Consider the following 18,902-nt stretch of genomic DNA (forward strand, 5'->3'; position numbering starts at 1 on the left):
TGTATACGTACATATGCCTAATTTCACACTCAATATCCATTCAGTTGAGTTTAGCACATTCTATACATAACCCAATGGGGCAATAGTTTCAATCATAATGAAACAACAAATTCTATAAAAACAATTATAATTTATTCAGATACTGTCCTACATAGTTTATATTTTTGTTGCAATGAACAATAAGAAGAGCTTCATTGTGAATGATGAGCTCGTTTTTTCGCACAGAGTTTATTGAATGAGGTGTCAGCACTGATAATGCTACTCTAAGTTCCTAGGTCACAACCAGTCTTGATCTATATTCACGTTCATGGCAGCTAGAGCAGTAAACCCAGTTTCACAGGAATAAATTGTTGCAAATGGAGTCAATATCTTCAATCCCTTTTCACTCAAAATTGAATGTTCCATTTGCACACCAATCCAGAAGGATATGAGAAAATATTCTTCAAACTTCATTTTAAGCGCAGAGTCACCTTTGAGATCAATGAGGTTATCTTTACTCATTGATTGAGGATTTTAATGGGGTTTCAATCCATGCCAAACCATTTAAGTTTTTCATTAAAATATTTTCCAAAACTACTTTTAAGGATTTCTAAATTTCCAAAAAAGTATTTCTTCTCATTGGCTGGAGCTAGATACATTTGTATGAAATGTTAGATACATTTCATCAGTGATAATCTTAAGATAAGGAAATGACTGCAAATTGTCACTTTTGAAACCGCACTCGTACAAACTTAGCTTCTCCACAAAGCTTTTCACCATTTCAGTCCATTGCAGAATGTTTGCTTCTTTTCTCTGCAGACACTTGGCTAGGACATATATTTTCTCAAAGATATCCGCCATTTATGCTAATTGCAGCAAAAAATTTGAGTTGGTGAAATACTTTGAGTTTTGGTGGTTTTCCTCAAGCAAAAGTGTAATGACTTCATGTCTGAGCTTAAATATTCTAATTAAAGCCTTTCCTTTTGATAGCCAGCGAGTTTCAGTATGAAACAGTAGAGCTGTGTGTTCTGAGCTCATGTCTTCACAGAGAATCCTAAAAACTCATGACTTTAAAGGCTGCCCTTTAATGAGTTTGACTGTTTTTACATCAACATGTAAAAAACTTCATCAAGTTCAAGAGTCATACGTTTGCTGCTAAAGCCTCCCTATGGATTATACAGTATGTCCATCTAGCTTCTGGTGCTACCTTTTTGATCAACCCTTGAAGTCCAGTGTACTTTCCTAACATAACCCGAGATCCATCTGCGCAAATTGCTACACATTTGCTCCAATACATGTCATTGTCCTTCAAAAATGTATCAATCGTTTGGAAAATGCTTTCACCGGTATGTGGGAGAGTGATGGGGGCTTTGGTAAAGTCCTTATTTTTTCTCTCCCTATCAATTTGATGATGTACTTATTGTATCAATCAATAGAGAATAAAAGAATGGAAGAAGAAAGATGCTATTGTAATTATTTTAGAAGTAAATTTAAATAATTTTTCAACCAAACTTCGCGCCCCCCCTGAGGATTCATCGCGCCCCCCCTTGGGGTCGCGCCCCACACTTTGAGAACCTCTGTCTAACACATTGTTACTGGTCACGTAAGTTTCTAGATGTTTTTAAATGAGGTGAAGGAAAAATGTTTATATCACGAGTGAAAAATGCTTTTTCTCCCTCATGGAAATTTTTGACCTCAGCTTCGCCTCAGAATATATTAAATCTCCCCTCAAGAGAAAAAGTGGCATTTTCACTCTGGATATACAAATAACTATTTACTCGTGATGTACACAAAATTTTTCCTCCACCTACATTTTATAGAAACTGCAAATCAAATAATTTTAATAACTCATGTATTGGTGATAATGTTTTTCTCACAAATCTAAAATCGAAAAACAGGTGGTCTGGCTGACACTGCCGATTGCACAAAAGTTGTAACAAATATTAGCTGGCTGACAATACAGTATTATTATGGCCGACTCCAGTTCATTATAGTGTCTTTTGAGAACCTAAATTCTCAGACAACTATAATTAAGTTTGGAAATCATGCGAGACCCCGATGGTGGAGGGGTTAGTGAAATTTCTAGTACTATTCCAGTGGTGAGGAATCGAAATAAAAATCATTTGACGATTGATTGCCTCTATATTAAATATTTAAATTCAAACAACACTTTACAATAAATACTTCTTCAATTAAAGATTATCTTTGTCTTTAAGAGACCAAATTTATGTCTTAAGAGACCAAAATTTAAGGGAGACATTGAATTCTGATGGGGAAAGATCAAGTACTCATCTTGTAGTTGTCGTCGCGATGTCCGGAGTCCCTGGCGGAGATGGATGAAGGGTGAAGATGTTTGGTTGTCCTCCAGGAATGTTCAGGCGTCGCGGCGACAGATCCAAAAGGGAGTTAGTCTTGTTCTCTCCTATCATCAGCGTTCAATGACGTACGATTCCATCCATGATTGGAAGAGTCGCCGGCCCTTTTACAATGGAAATTCTCGGCCCGATACAGAAACCTGATGACAATTTACAACAGAATTAGAAACATAATAATTACCATATCTAATAGGATTGTATCCAATTGATGATCTAGGTAGATCATCAAATAAATACAATTCACCGCTTCCTATGAGGAAATAATATTATTAACATACATAAATCACTTCACAAATGATAAATTATATTCAATGACAATAATGAAAATACTCACCCAAAAGCGGTATTGAAGATCCGAAGTATAGAGGGAATCAATCGTCATCCTAATTCAAGCTACAGTATCCATTAGCATATTCTAAAGGGGGACTTTACTTCTAAATTTACTCTTAGCCTACATTTAAAGTAACTTCAAAGGATGTCCGATTTACTTGGACAATCAATCTCCTGGAGAGAATGAGAATGTACCCCCAAACAAAAACATTACTGGAAATGAAATAAAATCTCAAGAAACAGTTAACACTACGACAGCTGGGATTAGAATGATCGCTCTCCTAGTTTTCAGAGGCGTCCAGACTGATCAGTTTTACCATAATTACTTTGAAATATTTACCCGATCGCCTGTGAATTTCTCTTCGCCCACTCTCTTTCTCCTCAGTAAATAAGGAAGGTGATACGTTCAAGCAAGAAGGAAACTAGGAGAGAAAAGTTATTTCCCTTTTGCAAGTTTAGAATTATGGGATTGATTCAGCATACTTCTGGCGTCTAGATCTGTCGTGAGAATAGATAATTCCAAGTGGGATCGTGGGAATCAAGGACTTTAATAAGATTCTGATCATAATTATAACGATTTTAGAAATGCTGGCTAAGTTGCCAATGAACAAGAATAAATTTACTATCTTCATGGGAACTGAAAACTACTAACTTAACATAGAATAAATTCCATTTAATAACTCAAAATTTTGGTACATCATGTGTTTCAGATTTGAATCACAGATAAAAAATATTTTTTGGTTGGTATTTTGAATAGAATAAAATATTTTAAAATATGTATTTATTTTTGTTGTCTACTTATATTAAGTATGTAATATCATATAAACATATATTTCATGATCGATCAATTTGTGGTTGAGGTATTGAATCCAGTTGGCTCAATGACAGACACTCTATTATGTCTCCTCATCTGAGCTTCAACCTTCCAACCAAAGACCTTAAAGATGACCTTAAAGATATCTTACCCTGAATATACCTTAAAGATACCCAACCAAAGACCTTAAGATATTTCTTTAGGGTTTTGCTTCCAACCTATTTCCAATGTAAGTTTTTAAAATAGAGAAGCTTTCCATGCTATTCAAGTAGAGTTACTTTTGCTCCCTAGAGAGTTTTTCTGATTTTTAGTCCAGAGATCAAAAATGTGACACTTTAGGATCATGTTTCAGGGAGTAAAGTACAGTAAGTACTTTGGACAGTAGATGGAGGAAAACATTTTCTTTAAATTTGTCACAAAAGTTCAGCTAATATACACAAATGAGTTCAGCTAACATTTTCTTTTAATTTGTCATAGAAGTTCAGCTAATATACACAAATAATCAGCTGTTATATCAGTATAATATACACAAAAAAGCATAGATTCACAAACTTAGTCAAGCTTGATGTATGAGAGTTTATATTATCTCTAAAGTAAAGACCATTGGGAATTTCTTGCCATGAGGTTGGCTAACCTGTGTCAGCTGAATCCAGTCTCATATATACACACTACATTGTTGTCTGCCATTTGTCGCATTGTTCTATCTTTATTTATGTTTCAGTTATAGCATTAGAAATGAATGGGACAATTATTGATGTTGCCGCCGATTGTGGAATTCGTGGAGTGATACGTTTTTCAAACCATCAAAACGTTAAACTGGTCGAAATTCATAGGCAGTTGGTTACTGTGTACAGTGAAAATGTAATGAATGAAAGAAACGTTCGAAAATGGTGTGAAAGGTTTAGAAATAAGAGAGTTAACGTGCATGATGAAGACGTTCCAGGAGGCCCTCAATAATCAACGAGGACTTGTTGAAAAAGGTCAATGAAGAAATCAAAAACAATCGTCGCGTGACAATATCTGAATTGACCCGTATTTTCCCTGGTGTTTCAAGAGCTGTTATTGGTTGCATTGTGCATGACCATTTAGGCTTCAGAAAAGTTTGTGCACGTTGGGTGCCGTACGTGCTATCAGAATGTCACAAACAATCCAAATGGGATCTGCTTTGGAATTCCTAATGCGCTACAAAGAAAATGGTGATGAATAGTGAATACCTTACTTCAATTATGAAACCTGGATTTCTTATTACTCGCCAGAAAGAAAATGGCAGTCATGTGAATGGTGTCATCCTCAGTCACCAACGAACCAAAAAAGATCAAGCCACTGCCGTTGGAAGGAAATTGATGGCCACGGTATTTTGGGATCGATTTGGCATTATATTGATTGACTTTACGCCATGCGGAATGACTGGAACGACTGTAAATGCAGAATATTACTGTGAAACACTCTTCAAGTTACGGCATGCCATTCAGAATCGCCGCCGCGGACGACTTACTGACGGCATCATACTGTTGCACAATAATGCTCGCCTACATGTGGCTGGTAAATGCTCGATTTACTGAACAGATTTGGATGGGAAATTCCCAGTCACCACCATACAGTCCAGATTTAGCACCTCCAGATTACCATTTGTTTGGCAATTGAAAGAATTTTTGGGAGGTAAGCAATTCGCGGGTGATGACGAACTTAAAGGTGCTGTGAATCGATGGCTAAATGAACTGGTGGCAGAAGATACGATGAGGTATATTAAAGCTGGTGAATCGCTATGACAAATGTCTCAATTCATATGGCAACTATGTAGAGCACTAATGTAAGTTGTGTATTTCATTCTGTATCACTTTGTTTGAACATATTTTTTTTTAATAAATGTTTTTACAACAAAACGGTCTTCACTTTAGAGATAACCCTCGTATATAGTCCATACAAAATAACTTCTGACTTGGAGGAATTTGCAGAGCAGAGAAAAATAGGGATACCATGGTGGCGATGTTGCCATGCTAAAGCGGCCAGCGTATTGTAGTCTTTAAGCCTGTTTCCATCCTGGCAATTTGCAATATCACAACACAAGCAGCACAGCTAGCATAAGCTTGTTGATAGCGATTTTTACAACTTTTCGTTCCTTTATAAGGGGCAAACTGCATGGAAGAGGGTGCAATGACGTAGACGCTAACTTAGCACTAACGTGAGACCTCGAGCACTATAAAATTTCAAATAAAAGTGACCAAAACTCACTTATTTTTGGTATTTTTGGAAATTACACTCAAGATTTTAAATTTTTGGGTGTCTGGATCCAAATCCGAGAACAGGATTTTATTTCTTTATTTATAATAAGGAAGTTATTAGAATTTGAGATAAGAGATAGTGATCAATTGCCAAATACGAATCTGCAACAACACTTGTTCTTAGGCTTGTGCGTGGGTAATGAGTGGGAGGGATGATGATGAGAGATGGTTAGGTTAGGTCCAACGTTATAGGTAGTCTGGTTATAGCTATACACTATTACTGGTCTGTGCCGATGGCTTATCGTCTCCTAAAGACGGGTTGGCAGTATCTATGTGATTGTGCAGTGGTCAAAAACTTTTTCCCTGGTCGAGATTCGAACTCAGGTTCTCTTGATTGGACCAATGTGTTTTCACTTATGTCGGGTCTACACGACAGCGATATTTGTGTAAACGTTTACACAAACTTGGGTTTGCACAAATCTACTGGTTTGCGCAAACCTCTGTTCACACGACACCAACCTTAAATCAAATCTAACTCAAATCTCAATAGTCACACCACAGAAGAAGTAAGATTTGGAATAATATTTTTTATTTCGAATAATTTTTTTACATTCTACACCAAAATTTGCAGCCCCCTGAATTCTACCGCCCTGGGCTATAGCCCATTCCGCCCATAATAATATAAATCCAGCCCTGCTCTGACTTCAATTTTTTTGAAGCTGGGAATTTAAACTCACACTCAAGAGTAGACACTATTTAAATATACTGAACATTATACAATTATATTGTAAAGAATAAATTGATAGGTGAAGATGGATGGAGATTGGATATTGCAACTATTCAATTAATCTGTTCCGCAGTAGCGGAAGTCTTTATAAAATTATTAGCAAGGAATTTCGTACAATAAACTATTATTATGATAGAAGTTAATTGATTCTATACTTCTCACACACAGCTATTCCTCCTCCTGCTCCTCCTCCTCCTACTACTACTCCTCCTCCTTCTCCTTGATATAATCAAGAATACTACTTATCAAGTGAAGAAAAAATAAATATATCCAACACATTACTATAGAGTAAATAACAAAATAGTTATCCATTAAAAAATATTCCTTGTTTTTGAGTATTTTTGAGAACTGATGACCTCTAACATGTTTAATTCGAGGGTGCTGTATCCGAATCTGAAATCACGAATTCTCTGTCTTCATTTTGAAGCAATTTAGGTTCTGATAGGTAGATGAGTCATACTCGCTTCCTAGAAGAGTCAGCAAACTGGCTGAGATTGATCAAAAAAGCACAAACCTTCAAACCTTAGAAATTTGCACCGATCTCCGGTCTACACGGCGCAAATCTGGCTCAAACCAGTGAGTATAAAATTTATAAAATGTTACATTCCATACTCACTGGCTCAAACCAGGCGTTCACAAACCAAGTTTGTGCAGATATCGTTGTTTTATAGACCGCGCAGGCATTGGACACTTACTACAACGAGCCACCAACTCCAACTTACTCCAACATATTCCCTCAAGTCGGAAGTAATTTTGTATGGACTATAATGACTTATTTTAAGTCATATTTTTGTTCAGAGGAAACCATAGATGTGGAAACCATAGTCCGTGGAACTAGCTATTTCACTTACCTGGCTCATTCTCCCGATCTTCAAGATGTAGGCGGAAATGGAAGGTAGACATAATTGAAACAATACAGATGAAACTAGCCAATATGAGTGGCACACTTTTCTTGAAATTAATCGTTTTCAATTGTTTCCCAGTTATATTCTCATACTCGGTCTCGAACTTTTCCCATTTTTCAAAAAACGTTATCATTTCGTGTGTTCTAATATAGTAGAGTACCTTCTGTATCAACCCAGCCATGTGGAAAAGTAATCTTCCAAAACCAATCATTATATCATCAAAGTCTTTAAATTCAACCCCAACTTCGTAGATGCGTTCTATAGAATAACATATCCACAGTATAGCCAACCAAGTATCTAAAATTGTTATGAGACAGCAATAGATCATTAATAAATAGCGAAGGGAACACTTTCCTGGTGATTGGGAATGGAACGGATAAATACCATGAACCAGAATAGATGTCTTAAATGTTAAATGTCCTGGTTAGTGAATATGGATTACTTTGAGGGGACATAATAGCAGTGCATTTAAATACAGTTGTACCGTATAACGCAGTGTAGCCTACAGCTGATAAATACTCTCACTATACAGTATCAGAAACAATAGTTTTCATGGTAGAAATTGTTACAAAAGTCGTAGTCTGTTATAAGAATGGTTGCTGCACTAGATATACACACTTCTTACTGGAAAGAAGTCTGGCTTGTGCGTTGTTTGGCTAAACTGGCTATAAGAGATTATTTACTGTAATTTAAGCTATAGTTTTAGATACTGATTACTGAACCATCGTGAAGTACTAATTTTTAATCTCATAACTGCGTTGTAATTGTAGAACTGCTGTCCGAACGGGAGTATCGCACTGTACCTAGAGAACTGCACTCATATTTTTCAAAGGATGAGCGATTATAGACGATGAGCGATCTATAAACGATGCGATTGGACCGTTTTTGTCTGCAAAAACAATCACTCCCCGTCTAAATTAATACTAAAAAAATTAAATTTTGAAAGCGCATGCAAATAATATGAACTAATAATAGTTCATTTAATCTATTGTGATATGTGTGCATGGTCGCATTATGGAGCTTATTACCATGGGGATAATAATTATTTTTCCATTTCTTGATTACAAAAACCGCTAAAATATCTGTTATCCGCTTTATCATTACTAATCTTACTCACAAAGGGGCTATTGCATGAGAGAATAAAACTATAGTGAGGATCACGTTATAATGGCAGTATTTGATTAGCATTGGTGTTGCTATCCTTGTCTGTCACTCTTCAAAGCACATAGGTCTATCCTTTTCTAGCTCTGCCTTTGCCAGATCGTTTCCAACAATGTAGAAATATAATCGAAAAACAAATACATAGTCTCAATAATTATGAAAATATCTTCTTTAATAATTGAAAAATTTATTTTCCTGACGAATGAAATATAACTTAAACAAGAATGAACAGTTGATATTAAATCAGATGTACTGGTGATATACCGGTATCAGTTACCCTCTATAGAAGGCAGTGCCAAGGAAGAGAATCGGCAACGCTGTTCTTCTATCTTTCTTCACTGCCATGATAACGTGAACCTCACTATAATAATACTGGAGACCCCCTGGGTTGAAGAACTCGCTCATGAACTGTTGTATTGATCTCTGATTTCTGCAACCTGTAATTATACATAGTTGGTGAGAATTATTATGGAAACAGCTAAAAATATCTTCTACAAGTATGATATTACAGTAGTAGGTTTCATGGGAATCCTATTACAATTGAAAAAAAAACTTTCTGTCGCTTCAAAATTTTCTGCAGCTTCATTTTGAATCCAACTTCATTTTTTCAAATGGGAAGGTGGTCATGTGATACGAACTTATAAGAAGGTTCGAAGAATTCGTGCTCAAAATTTCAAGCTGATTGATTAGTATTATGTACAGATACAAAATGAGTATATTCAATTTAACTGTACATTTGTTGAATAAAACATATTGAATTTGATCAATTCTCACTAAAGTGAGAACATACAACCAGACAGAAAACAACGACTTTGGGCTCCAGCTAGTCAAAACTGAGAACTTCACTAACGCTTGTTCAATAGTGAACAGGTGGTTATTGGTATAGGAAATTACTTGAATATTTCTCATGCAACAGGGCCCAAAAGAACCTGGTAGTTATAGAAGTGAATTAAAAGGTGAGTTGGGTTAGCTTCACCATCTAGTCCAGTCACGAGGTAGTAAAAAGGGCCAAGGGCCTTTGGGGAATCAATTCCGAGCATGCAAAATTTTCCGTGCATGATTCTGGAGTATTGGACAGCCAAGATAGAGCAAGTTGATCTTCTAGCCCTGGAGATTTTTACAGAGTGCCCCAAAAACCACGGTTTGGGTTCCTTTTGTCTTAACGCCCCTTTAAGATTGGAGCCAAATCGAGCCAACACACAGAAAAATTCACGATCGCCTCTTTTTAAATTTCTCACTTTTTGACAGAATTAAACTATATATGTGATTTCGAACCGCCTGAAGAGCCGAAAAGAATGAGCTGTAGTATGAGCGGATCCGATCATTCATGTCAAAAGTTAACAGTGTTTGACATTTTGATCCTTGAGGTATCCTTATGCATGCCTCTCCACTAGAAAATACTTGAATAAGTTTATCAGACGGTGTATATGATAGAACATGATCTCATAAACCTTTATATTATTGTGCGAAATCTCAATTAGAGGTGTATCTGGAAATCTATCTGAGATATAGAACGGTCTACCTACTCAGTCTCAGGTTGTAGAGCAAAAAACTACGCCTCTAGAGGATTTTGAATCATAAATTTTAATAGTTGAAAACGGAAGATATAGTCGATTAAATATGGAATTTCCTCCAAATTTCGGGGTTACCAAGATTGACTCATTTTTGAAAATTGAACTCAGCACTCAATGATGCCGTGCTATCAAATTTCTCCAAAATTGTATGATAGTTTCCACCTATCACCTAAAGAAAAGCTATCGGTACCTTTCACCAATATCTTGACAGTAATTATGAATGGGTTCACTGTTTCAGAATAAGAACTCCAGTTTAGAGCAAATCAATTATAATCATAATTTTTCATTATTCGAAAATTTCAGATTACATCAGAACAACTAAAGGTCCGTTGTCACTGGTGCGGCTGGAACGATAGTCGTTGAACGATTATCGGTGGACGATCATCGCTCGGCGATGATCGTTGCAGTGGTCATTGTCACTGATGCGATTAATAACATTAGTTCAGTTGAGTTTGACTGTTGCTAAGTGAAGTACTGAATGATGAGTTTAAAGAAACGGCTACTGAGTTATTTGTTAATCAAACTGTGGGGGTTATTATTAGTTATATTAGTTAATTATGTGAAATACACTTACCTGATCTTCCAACTTCTTCAGATATAACCACCCAAACATTGTCTTTAGCCCTTTGGTCCTTATACTGGGGATTTCTAGTCGTAAATCAAAGGGTGAGGAGAAATCGCCTCCACTAATTTCTCGTCTTCCTCAGGTGTAAATTTTAATGTTAAAAGAGCTGTTTTGGATGGCATTGCACAATGATGACACGCACTCTATCAAACTCACATGTGCACTCCTCGAAAATCGGCCAACGACTGCGATTATGACTGCTCCAGCAGCAAGCAGACCCGTACGATTGCAGTCAGCGACTCTGTTGACAGTCGCGTCAGTGACAACGGCGCCATTCAAGACAATGTACAGCAGGCGCTCTACGATTATCGTCCAACGACTGTAGTTCAACGATTATCGTTCCAGCCGCACCAGTGACAACGGACCTTAATCACACACAGATTGAACATAATTAGAGTTTCAAATTCGTTTGATATAATCATCTAATATAAATTCAAAAGTTCTCTAAAAATTAGAAACGATGATTTTAGTTGTAAATTGATAGATATAAAACTTACAAACTAAACTGTACTCATCTTTTATATACGAGTCTTAACATAGGCTTATGGCGTTTCATATTATACAAAAATAATTATATAACACAAAAAAAAAAAAAGAAAATAACAAAATTTACACTTCACAGATGATTTACAACATCAATAGATTTTATAAGAAAGTTCAGATATCAGTATTTTAAACTTCAAATATATAGAAAAATTTGAAGAGAACAAAATACACCGAAAAGCCAAGCCATCCACCATTTTTTGAGGGAAGCATCTAAAAATTCCAAAGCCACACCTAAACAAGTCATCATTGCCAACCTCAACAAATCCAAAATTATAAGTTTACAATTATTACATTTATTATTTCCAATAAAACTTTATTTTTAATCTGTTTCGAATTTTATCTAACCTTTATCTCGATTATAAATATTTGTTAATTTAGAAAAATTAATTTTCTAAGTATTCCAACATCATTGAACAGCTGATGAAAAAAGTATCATGTCACTTCTTGATTATACAGACAATGATATTGATTATCGACTTTTATTGATTTTGAATATCGAATAGGAGATTCAATTTTTGTATGGAGAAAATTTGTAACATCACAATGATGATAGAGAGAGCTCCGAATAATTCAATTCAATAAAAAATTGTATTATCTAAAAAAATGGCAAGAGTGATTTTTCTGTCCAATTCAGCAAAAATCTCAAAGAACTGGAATAGGAGCCAAAAATCCGTTGTGTTTTGGGGCACTCTGTATAAAGCTCTGTATAAATGGATTAGATTGTAATACGAAATGTATTGACTGGAATAAATACTCACAAGGTAATCCAATGTGAAATGTCAATTTATCCCTCTGAAAATATCTATTGAGCTACAAGATGACCGAACTAAATAAACTCTGGTCCACTTATATTTTGAATGTATTAAAAACACATCAATTAAATAATAATTGATGAAGTTATTATAAACATCAATGCAGCGATTGCTTCAATCAGTTAGAGCAATCCAACAATCCAATAATTTCTATTGATTGTAACCGAATAATATTAACTAACTCTCAAGTATTGAGGATTGAGGAATGAGGATCATAGAAAATGCACAACTTTGTCTTAGGGGGTTAGGTGTGTTCACATTAGGCTGGCCACTAACGGTAAAATATGCATGATAAACATCTATATAGGCACATGTTTTATCATGCATATTTTGTTATCAGCGAGAGACTTTTAACATAAAACCAATATTAATAGTAAACCACTGGAAAATTACACATTACAATGAATATCGGGGGACCGGGCTTTGCACTGGAGTGTAAAAGCATAGACAATTTTTAACGAAAGATTTAATTTATAGTTTATATTTATTTATTCATTTTCTCAGTCGTACATTATGTTTACAGTTATATGAGGAGGCACAGCAGGCTTAATATACCCAAAACTGTCCCTTTTCAAATGTATACTATCACTCATTAAAATAATAATTTATTCACATTTCAAAAAACAAACACATCATCAATTACAAATATATATACTATGAATTCGATTTTGAATGATATACTATGTTTGCTACAGTATTTGTTAATATACTATTAGTCCAGGCAATGAATGCTCAAAAAAGGGTTCGGTTGAACGCATTTTTCTCAAGATATGAGCGTGTAAGCAAAACATTGAGAAATGCAACTTTTAAACTACCCAAATCCCTTTAGCACAAGGGATAGGGATGGGGACTTTTGATATGTTCACCCCCTAACTGGTCCTAACAAAGCTGCAAAGTCAAAAATTGTGTTCAAAACATTCCGTCCAAATTCCTTAGTCAATATTGGTCTATCTTTGCATAACTGAAGATCTCACACTGAACACTGAAGCTGCTGCAACAGTCGTGGGGATGTGCGTAAACTTGTGAAATTATACATAAATTTGAAGAGAATTCGATGCTCTATAAGCTCATGATCAGCATGGATTCTTTCCGTCGATATTCAAAAAGTTATAATAGCAAAAAATTGAGGGAGAATGTGTTTTTTTTTAAATGACACATCTTTTAGAGCGGATATCTCGAAAAGTGAAAGAGATATAGAAAAAGTAGTCAGATCAATATTATAGGAAATTATGTAAGCTTTAATTTCTTATGGAATAGTCATGTCTGTAAAATGCATAGTTTTCGAGTTATATGCGAGAAACCAAAAAAATGGTACTTTTGAACCACCCCCACCCCCTTAGCACAGGGGGTAGGGGTTGGGACTTTTGATATTATTACCTCCTCACTACCCTAAACAGAACTGCGGGGTTAAAAATTGTCTTCCAAACTTTTCCCTCTATAACACTTCGTTGACTGGGCTATATGTACTATTCTACATTAATAGCATCTAGTTACTATTTTGGACTTTCTGAAGTACCTAAACATGTTTTCTAAAAAAAGAGAAAAGAACGAAAATAAGTTTTTATTGCTGAATTTTTCTTCTCTTGAGATCAGCTGAATGATTCCACACATGCACTCGTTCACTCAATTTTATTACGGTATTGACAGACAACAACATTTCCAGCTGTTTTTCCAAGGACGTATATATCCTTTAATGTCCTTCAGCGAGTTATCCCAGGGTTGAGACCTAGGTGCAATCGAATTTTCATATCATAAACCTACTTTGTTCCAAATTTCGTGAGAATTGTTAGAGCCGTTTTCGAGATCAGGTTACATACAGATATATAAACATCTAAAAATCTAAACATATAAACAGAAATAGCTCGTTAAATAGTATAGGATATAAAAACCTAACCTCAAACAGTTTTGCTCAAAAGCTTTCGCTGTGATGACATGTGTAACATGCAAAGTGTATCAATCAATTTTTTCCAACTAGTTCTAACATTAGTGACCAGCATTAGATGCATTTACACACCCATCATTTAATGCATAATTTTACAAGTCAATTCATTCATTCATTTGGTCATCTATTCATCTATTAATTTATCCATTTCAGAGGGCATAATGGACAGGATAATCAATGCCAGCTGGAGACCTGGGTTCGCAGTGATCAGACCTCTCATCAATGATATAGTGAGCACTGCTTTCACCGACATATTCAACAAAGCATTCAACAATCTCAACATCTATGCCATACTTCCTTCACCTTAATTCCCCCTTCACGTCCTGCCATAAGTTTGTCACTGGACTTGCAAATTTCATTTTACTTAATATCTCTGATGGAGATTATGATGGAGACTAGCCTATAATACTGATATAAAACAACAAAATATGTTGTTCAGTATCCAATTTTTCATAGAAAATGACCTTCTTCAGGCCTACCTTATCGAAAACCTTTGACAATGGTCTCCTTATGTTTATAAGATTGCCCCTATAGATATACTCCTTATAATATTATAAAATATTTTATGAAATATCATTGATTTTCAATCAGCTTTTATGAAAACGTGATGTGCAATTCTTTAATGACAGTATTTTTTTTAGTTATACCTCTATTATATTGGCAGCTTCGACCAGCGTGAAAGATCATGCATACCATAATGAATGCAATTTAAATTGTAAATTTATCTTACATCTTGCAACGAATTGTAATTAGCGAATTGTAATTAGGTCATTACAGTGTCGAGGTCACACAAGTCCCTATTAAGACTTCAAATAAGCTCTGTCTGTTTTTGATCAATTCGAAACACAAAAAAATGTCAGAGTAGTTGAGGAGTTCCATAGCCTATGCTTTCTGAGATGATGAAAATGTAGAAGACTTCGAAGAATAATCTAAGAATCAGTAGATAAGAATCTTAATGTAGATAACTCATTACATAAGTTACCATCTATTAATTTAACAGGGCTGACTAATTGAATGTATCTAAAGATCAAAATGAATGCCAAGTCTATGTTAAATACAATAGTAGATTAATTAGCCTAAGATTATTAGTTCTAGATGTATTTAACTATACAGTAGATTAATTAGCCCAATATTCTTAGTTCTAGATGTATTTAACTGTATTATTAACTAGTGATTTTTGTGTATGACCTATGATGCTATTCTGTATCAACCTCATTATATATCCATATTGATGAGTTCAAAACTATTATAAAATCTTTTATTCTATATGAAACTATTCAGTTATAGAAACTCTTTCAGTGTGTTTTCACAAAATATTATTGCGAGAATTCCTACTCTTAATAAATTAAAGTGGACTTCAGATCTTGTATAATTTTTCAAATAGATTTAACTTTCATAAATAGACAATATTTTCTACCACCACCACTTATGAAAAAGTAAATTAGTAAGACTTTTGTTGGTGTGGACTGTGGAGTCCCTTACAATTTGAAGAAGGTCTCACCCAGCCTGAAAATGGAATTTAAACCGTCAATGGGGTTATACTTCTGCCGATACCATCCAATACACTACTCTACTTTAGTCCAGTCACTATATACAATTATACATGGTGCATGCAATTGATATTGTGATATTGTAATTGTAGTTCTGATTTTTCAATATATTATTTGGGTACATAAGAGAAGTCTAGAACCAATTTCTTCATGCAAAATTTCCTTGTGCTAGATACAGAGTGGCCCAAAAACCTCGTATTTTCGGCTCATTTTCCAATTTTCAGCTATTTCTGCCAAATCTCGTAATCGGACAGAAAGATTTGCACGTGCCTTCTTTTTAGATTATAAAATTCTGAATAAAAAGAGATCATTCGGAACTCTCTATCTCCAATTGTTACTGAGTTATGATTTATCAAAAATGAGTGAAATTAGAAGAAAAAATAAATTTTGATGAATTTTAGTTTTTGATCAACAATATCTTCCGATTGTTACCATCTAGATGTATAATTCAAATACGATCTTCCGACTACTTTTGACAATTGAAAAAATAATTTCAATTATTTCTGAGAAACTTTCTTGCTTTCACCACCCACTTATCTTTTGAAACAAAAAAGTTTCCAGCATGTCAAAAATTTCATATTTTCTGCTTGAAATGTCTCGACATTGACGAACATAATCATTAATTAAAATATAACTATAGGTCGGATAAAGATTATCCAGACACCAATAGAAAGGAGACATTCTCCCCGTTAATTTGATATTAATTATTACGCATTACGACGCCCCATGATTCTGAGAGAAGTGATATTCAAAAGAAAAACAAATTTTCGCGATGTTTCCAATTTTATCATAACATTTAAATTTCCTTTTAATCCTTTAAACCTGGATCTTCTCTAGCACTACTAGGATATCGCGGATGATATTCTAAATCCAATTCTGACGTTGAATTGGAAATTTGAAAAAGTTGCAATTGTACACGAATTGGCAACCATATGTGATTTCTTCGGATGGAGGGCCAAGTCTCAACTTATTTTACACAAACTATAATAACAATTCACAGAGAATATTCCAAGAGAGTTATATGTCAATATTATAAAGAATAGGAAGTACTTTGCAGAATTATTAATAACCTGTAATCATGTTGGAATACTAATTTATAAGAAAAAATAATCAGCATCTCCTATACCGTACCGTACCGGTAGAGTATATAACTTGGCCTATATACACATGGCCTACCTGAATTTCTTGCTATAGGTTATTCAGGTCATAGTTTTATGATGAATGTAATAATAAATTCAATGTAAATATGAAAAACTAGTAAATAGTATGTCTCTATTGTACGTAGAGAAAATAAATTCTTTAAAATTATTGTGTCAATACATTCATTTCCTTCTATCCTATAACGTTGTGTTTAAAATTGTCAAATCACTCGATTTTCTGTTTGAAATTCGAATACGGTATATTCATCATAATATAAAAACTATGTATATGTCTTGTCAATAAACTCCTCTGGTTGCAATTCATTGGCAATCAGATAAATTATTATATTATTAATTCATCTAAATATTGTGGATATTATTAATTTGCAATTCAAATGAATGTGAAAAACAACCATCAAATTTCTTCAATTATTATTCAAGGATTTGATCTATTTCTATATTTCTTAGAAATTGCAGTTTTAAAGGTTTTCATTCCATTTTGAAACATACTCGAGTCTAAAAAACAAAGTACCTAATATGTAAAATAGTAAAATATGAACTGTACTGTTCACTGTGCAATATTTAATGTGGATGTTCTCAGTATCACATAGACTAAGTACCGGTTGCACAAAAGCTGGTTAAATTTTAATCATGATTAATTTCACGAGAACCAATCAGAGAAGCATTCTTTTCGAAAAATCCTTCTCTGATTGTTTATCGTGAAATCAATCACTATTAAAACTTAACCGACTTTTGTGCGACCGGTTCTAAATGTTAGATGGGTTTTGAGAGGATTATTACTCCAGTCCAGCGATTCACTACATGCTGCTAATTGAATTAAATTAATGCTCAAACATAAATTAAATCAATTGTTTCAAGATGTTTTTGCATTTGTAATATCCCCATATTTCACTTTGAGGAATAAGCATAATTGAAGACTATTTTATGTAATGCATTCAGAAGCGAGCAAATACAACGTTACTGTGTTGTTTGCACTGTTCATAGAGAAAAATACAAATTGAAAATTTCCCTACTTTTCTTATTGTATTTTGTTAAAATATTTTGTAAGATTACAATGATTTTGAAATTTCTATTGAAAGATCCATACGAGTTTGAATAATACTGAAATCATTTAGAAATCTCTACTTATTCAGAATAGTTTTAATCAATTTAGAGAATACTGCACAACCAGGAGGCAGATTGATGACCCTCACTACGACTGTGGTCATATACAATCAGATGATTACCTCTTATAATGCTGTTTTGTTCCAGTATGCAGAAGACATGACATTTTCATCTTTATGTAATTTTACTTGAAAATTGAGTGACAACTGAACTCTCAGGTGACAACGGATCAATTTCAGGGGCTCTGACATGACCTAACGACTGATTTTCAGGCAGCCGAGACCGACGACTTAACGTGTTCCTCCGAAACAGTGCGTGGGTTATTGATGAGATGATGTAACTTCCAAATATGTTATTATTCTTCCGAGATTCTCAAATCAAATTGTCGGTTATTTGCCATTTAAATTTGCATGCCAGAGAGAGTGTGTGTGAGAGAGAGGGAGAGAGTGTGTGTGTGTGAGAGAGAGAGAGAGTAAGAAAGTTGGAGATTAATTGAGTACTATATTTTTGTAGATTACAATATATACTGACTTATACACTACTTATATACAATGGCTTTCAATACAGCGATATTATAGATGAATTTCATAATATAGACTAAGAAAATAATTATTGAACTGTATAATGATAAAAGAAATCAATATGGGATGACTATCGATAATATTGTTATGCATCTACATAAATTGGCGGAGCTTTGGACATTGGAGAGAGAGATTGATTGATTGATCATCCTTTAGTAGGGCGCAGGTCCACTCTGCCACACAACCCTTTTCATGAGATATATAGAGAGAGATTAGATTAAATTTCTTTATTTATGTATGTTACAATATTTACTTGCTAATACACTAATTTACATTGAATGAGGGTAATGCTAATTATTCAACGAATTTTACAAAGTATAAGCAATTAATCAATGAGAAAAAAGATTGAATGTAATTAGAATAACGATAATATAATAATGTGATGTAAATTCATAAATCGGCGGTGTTTCAACAAATAATTGTCGATTCTCTAAG

General features: G+C 34.3%; 1 protein-coding gene across 1 annotated transcript in view; it reads left to right on the forward strand.

Annotated features, from left to right (window-relative positions):
• Positions 1–10,928: 10,928 nt before the first annotated feature.
• The window catches only part of LOC120353949 (putative protein kinase C delta type homolog), a 40,505-nt gene continuing 32,531 nt past the window's right edge, over positions 10,929–18,902 (forward strand). The window contains 1 exon segment of the mRNA XM_039439506.1: positions 10,929–11,125. Within this exon segment, the coding sequence (XP_039295440.1) occupies positions 10,929–11,125 (197 nt within the window).

Source organism: Nilaparvata lugens, chromosome 13, assembly GCF_014356525.2.
Source record: "Nilaparvata lugens isolate BPH chromosome 13, ASM1435652v1, whole genome shotgun sequence".
Taxonomy (NCBI): Eukaryota; Metazoa; Arthropoda; class Insecta; order Hemiptera; family Delphacidae; genus Nilaparvata; species Nilaparvata lugens.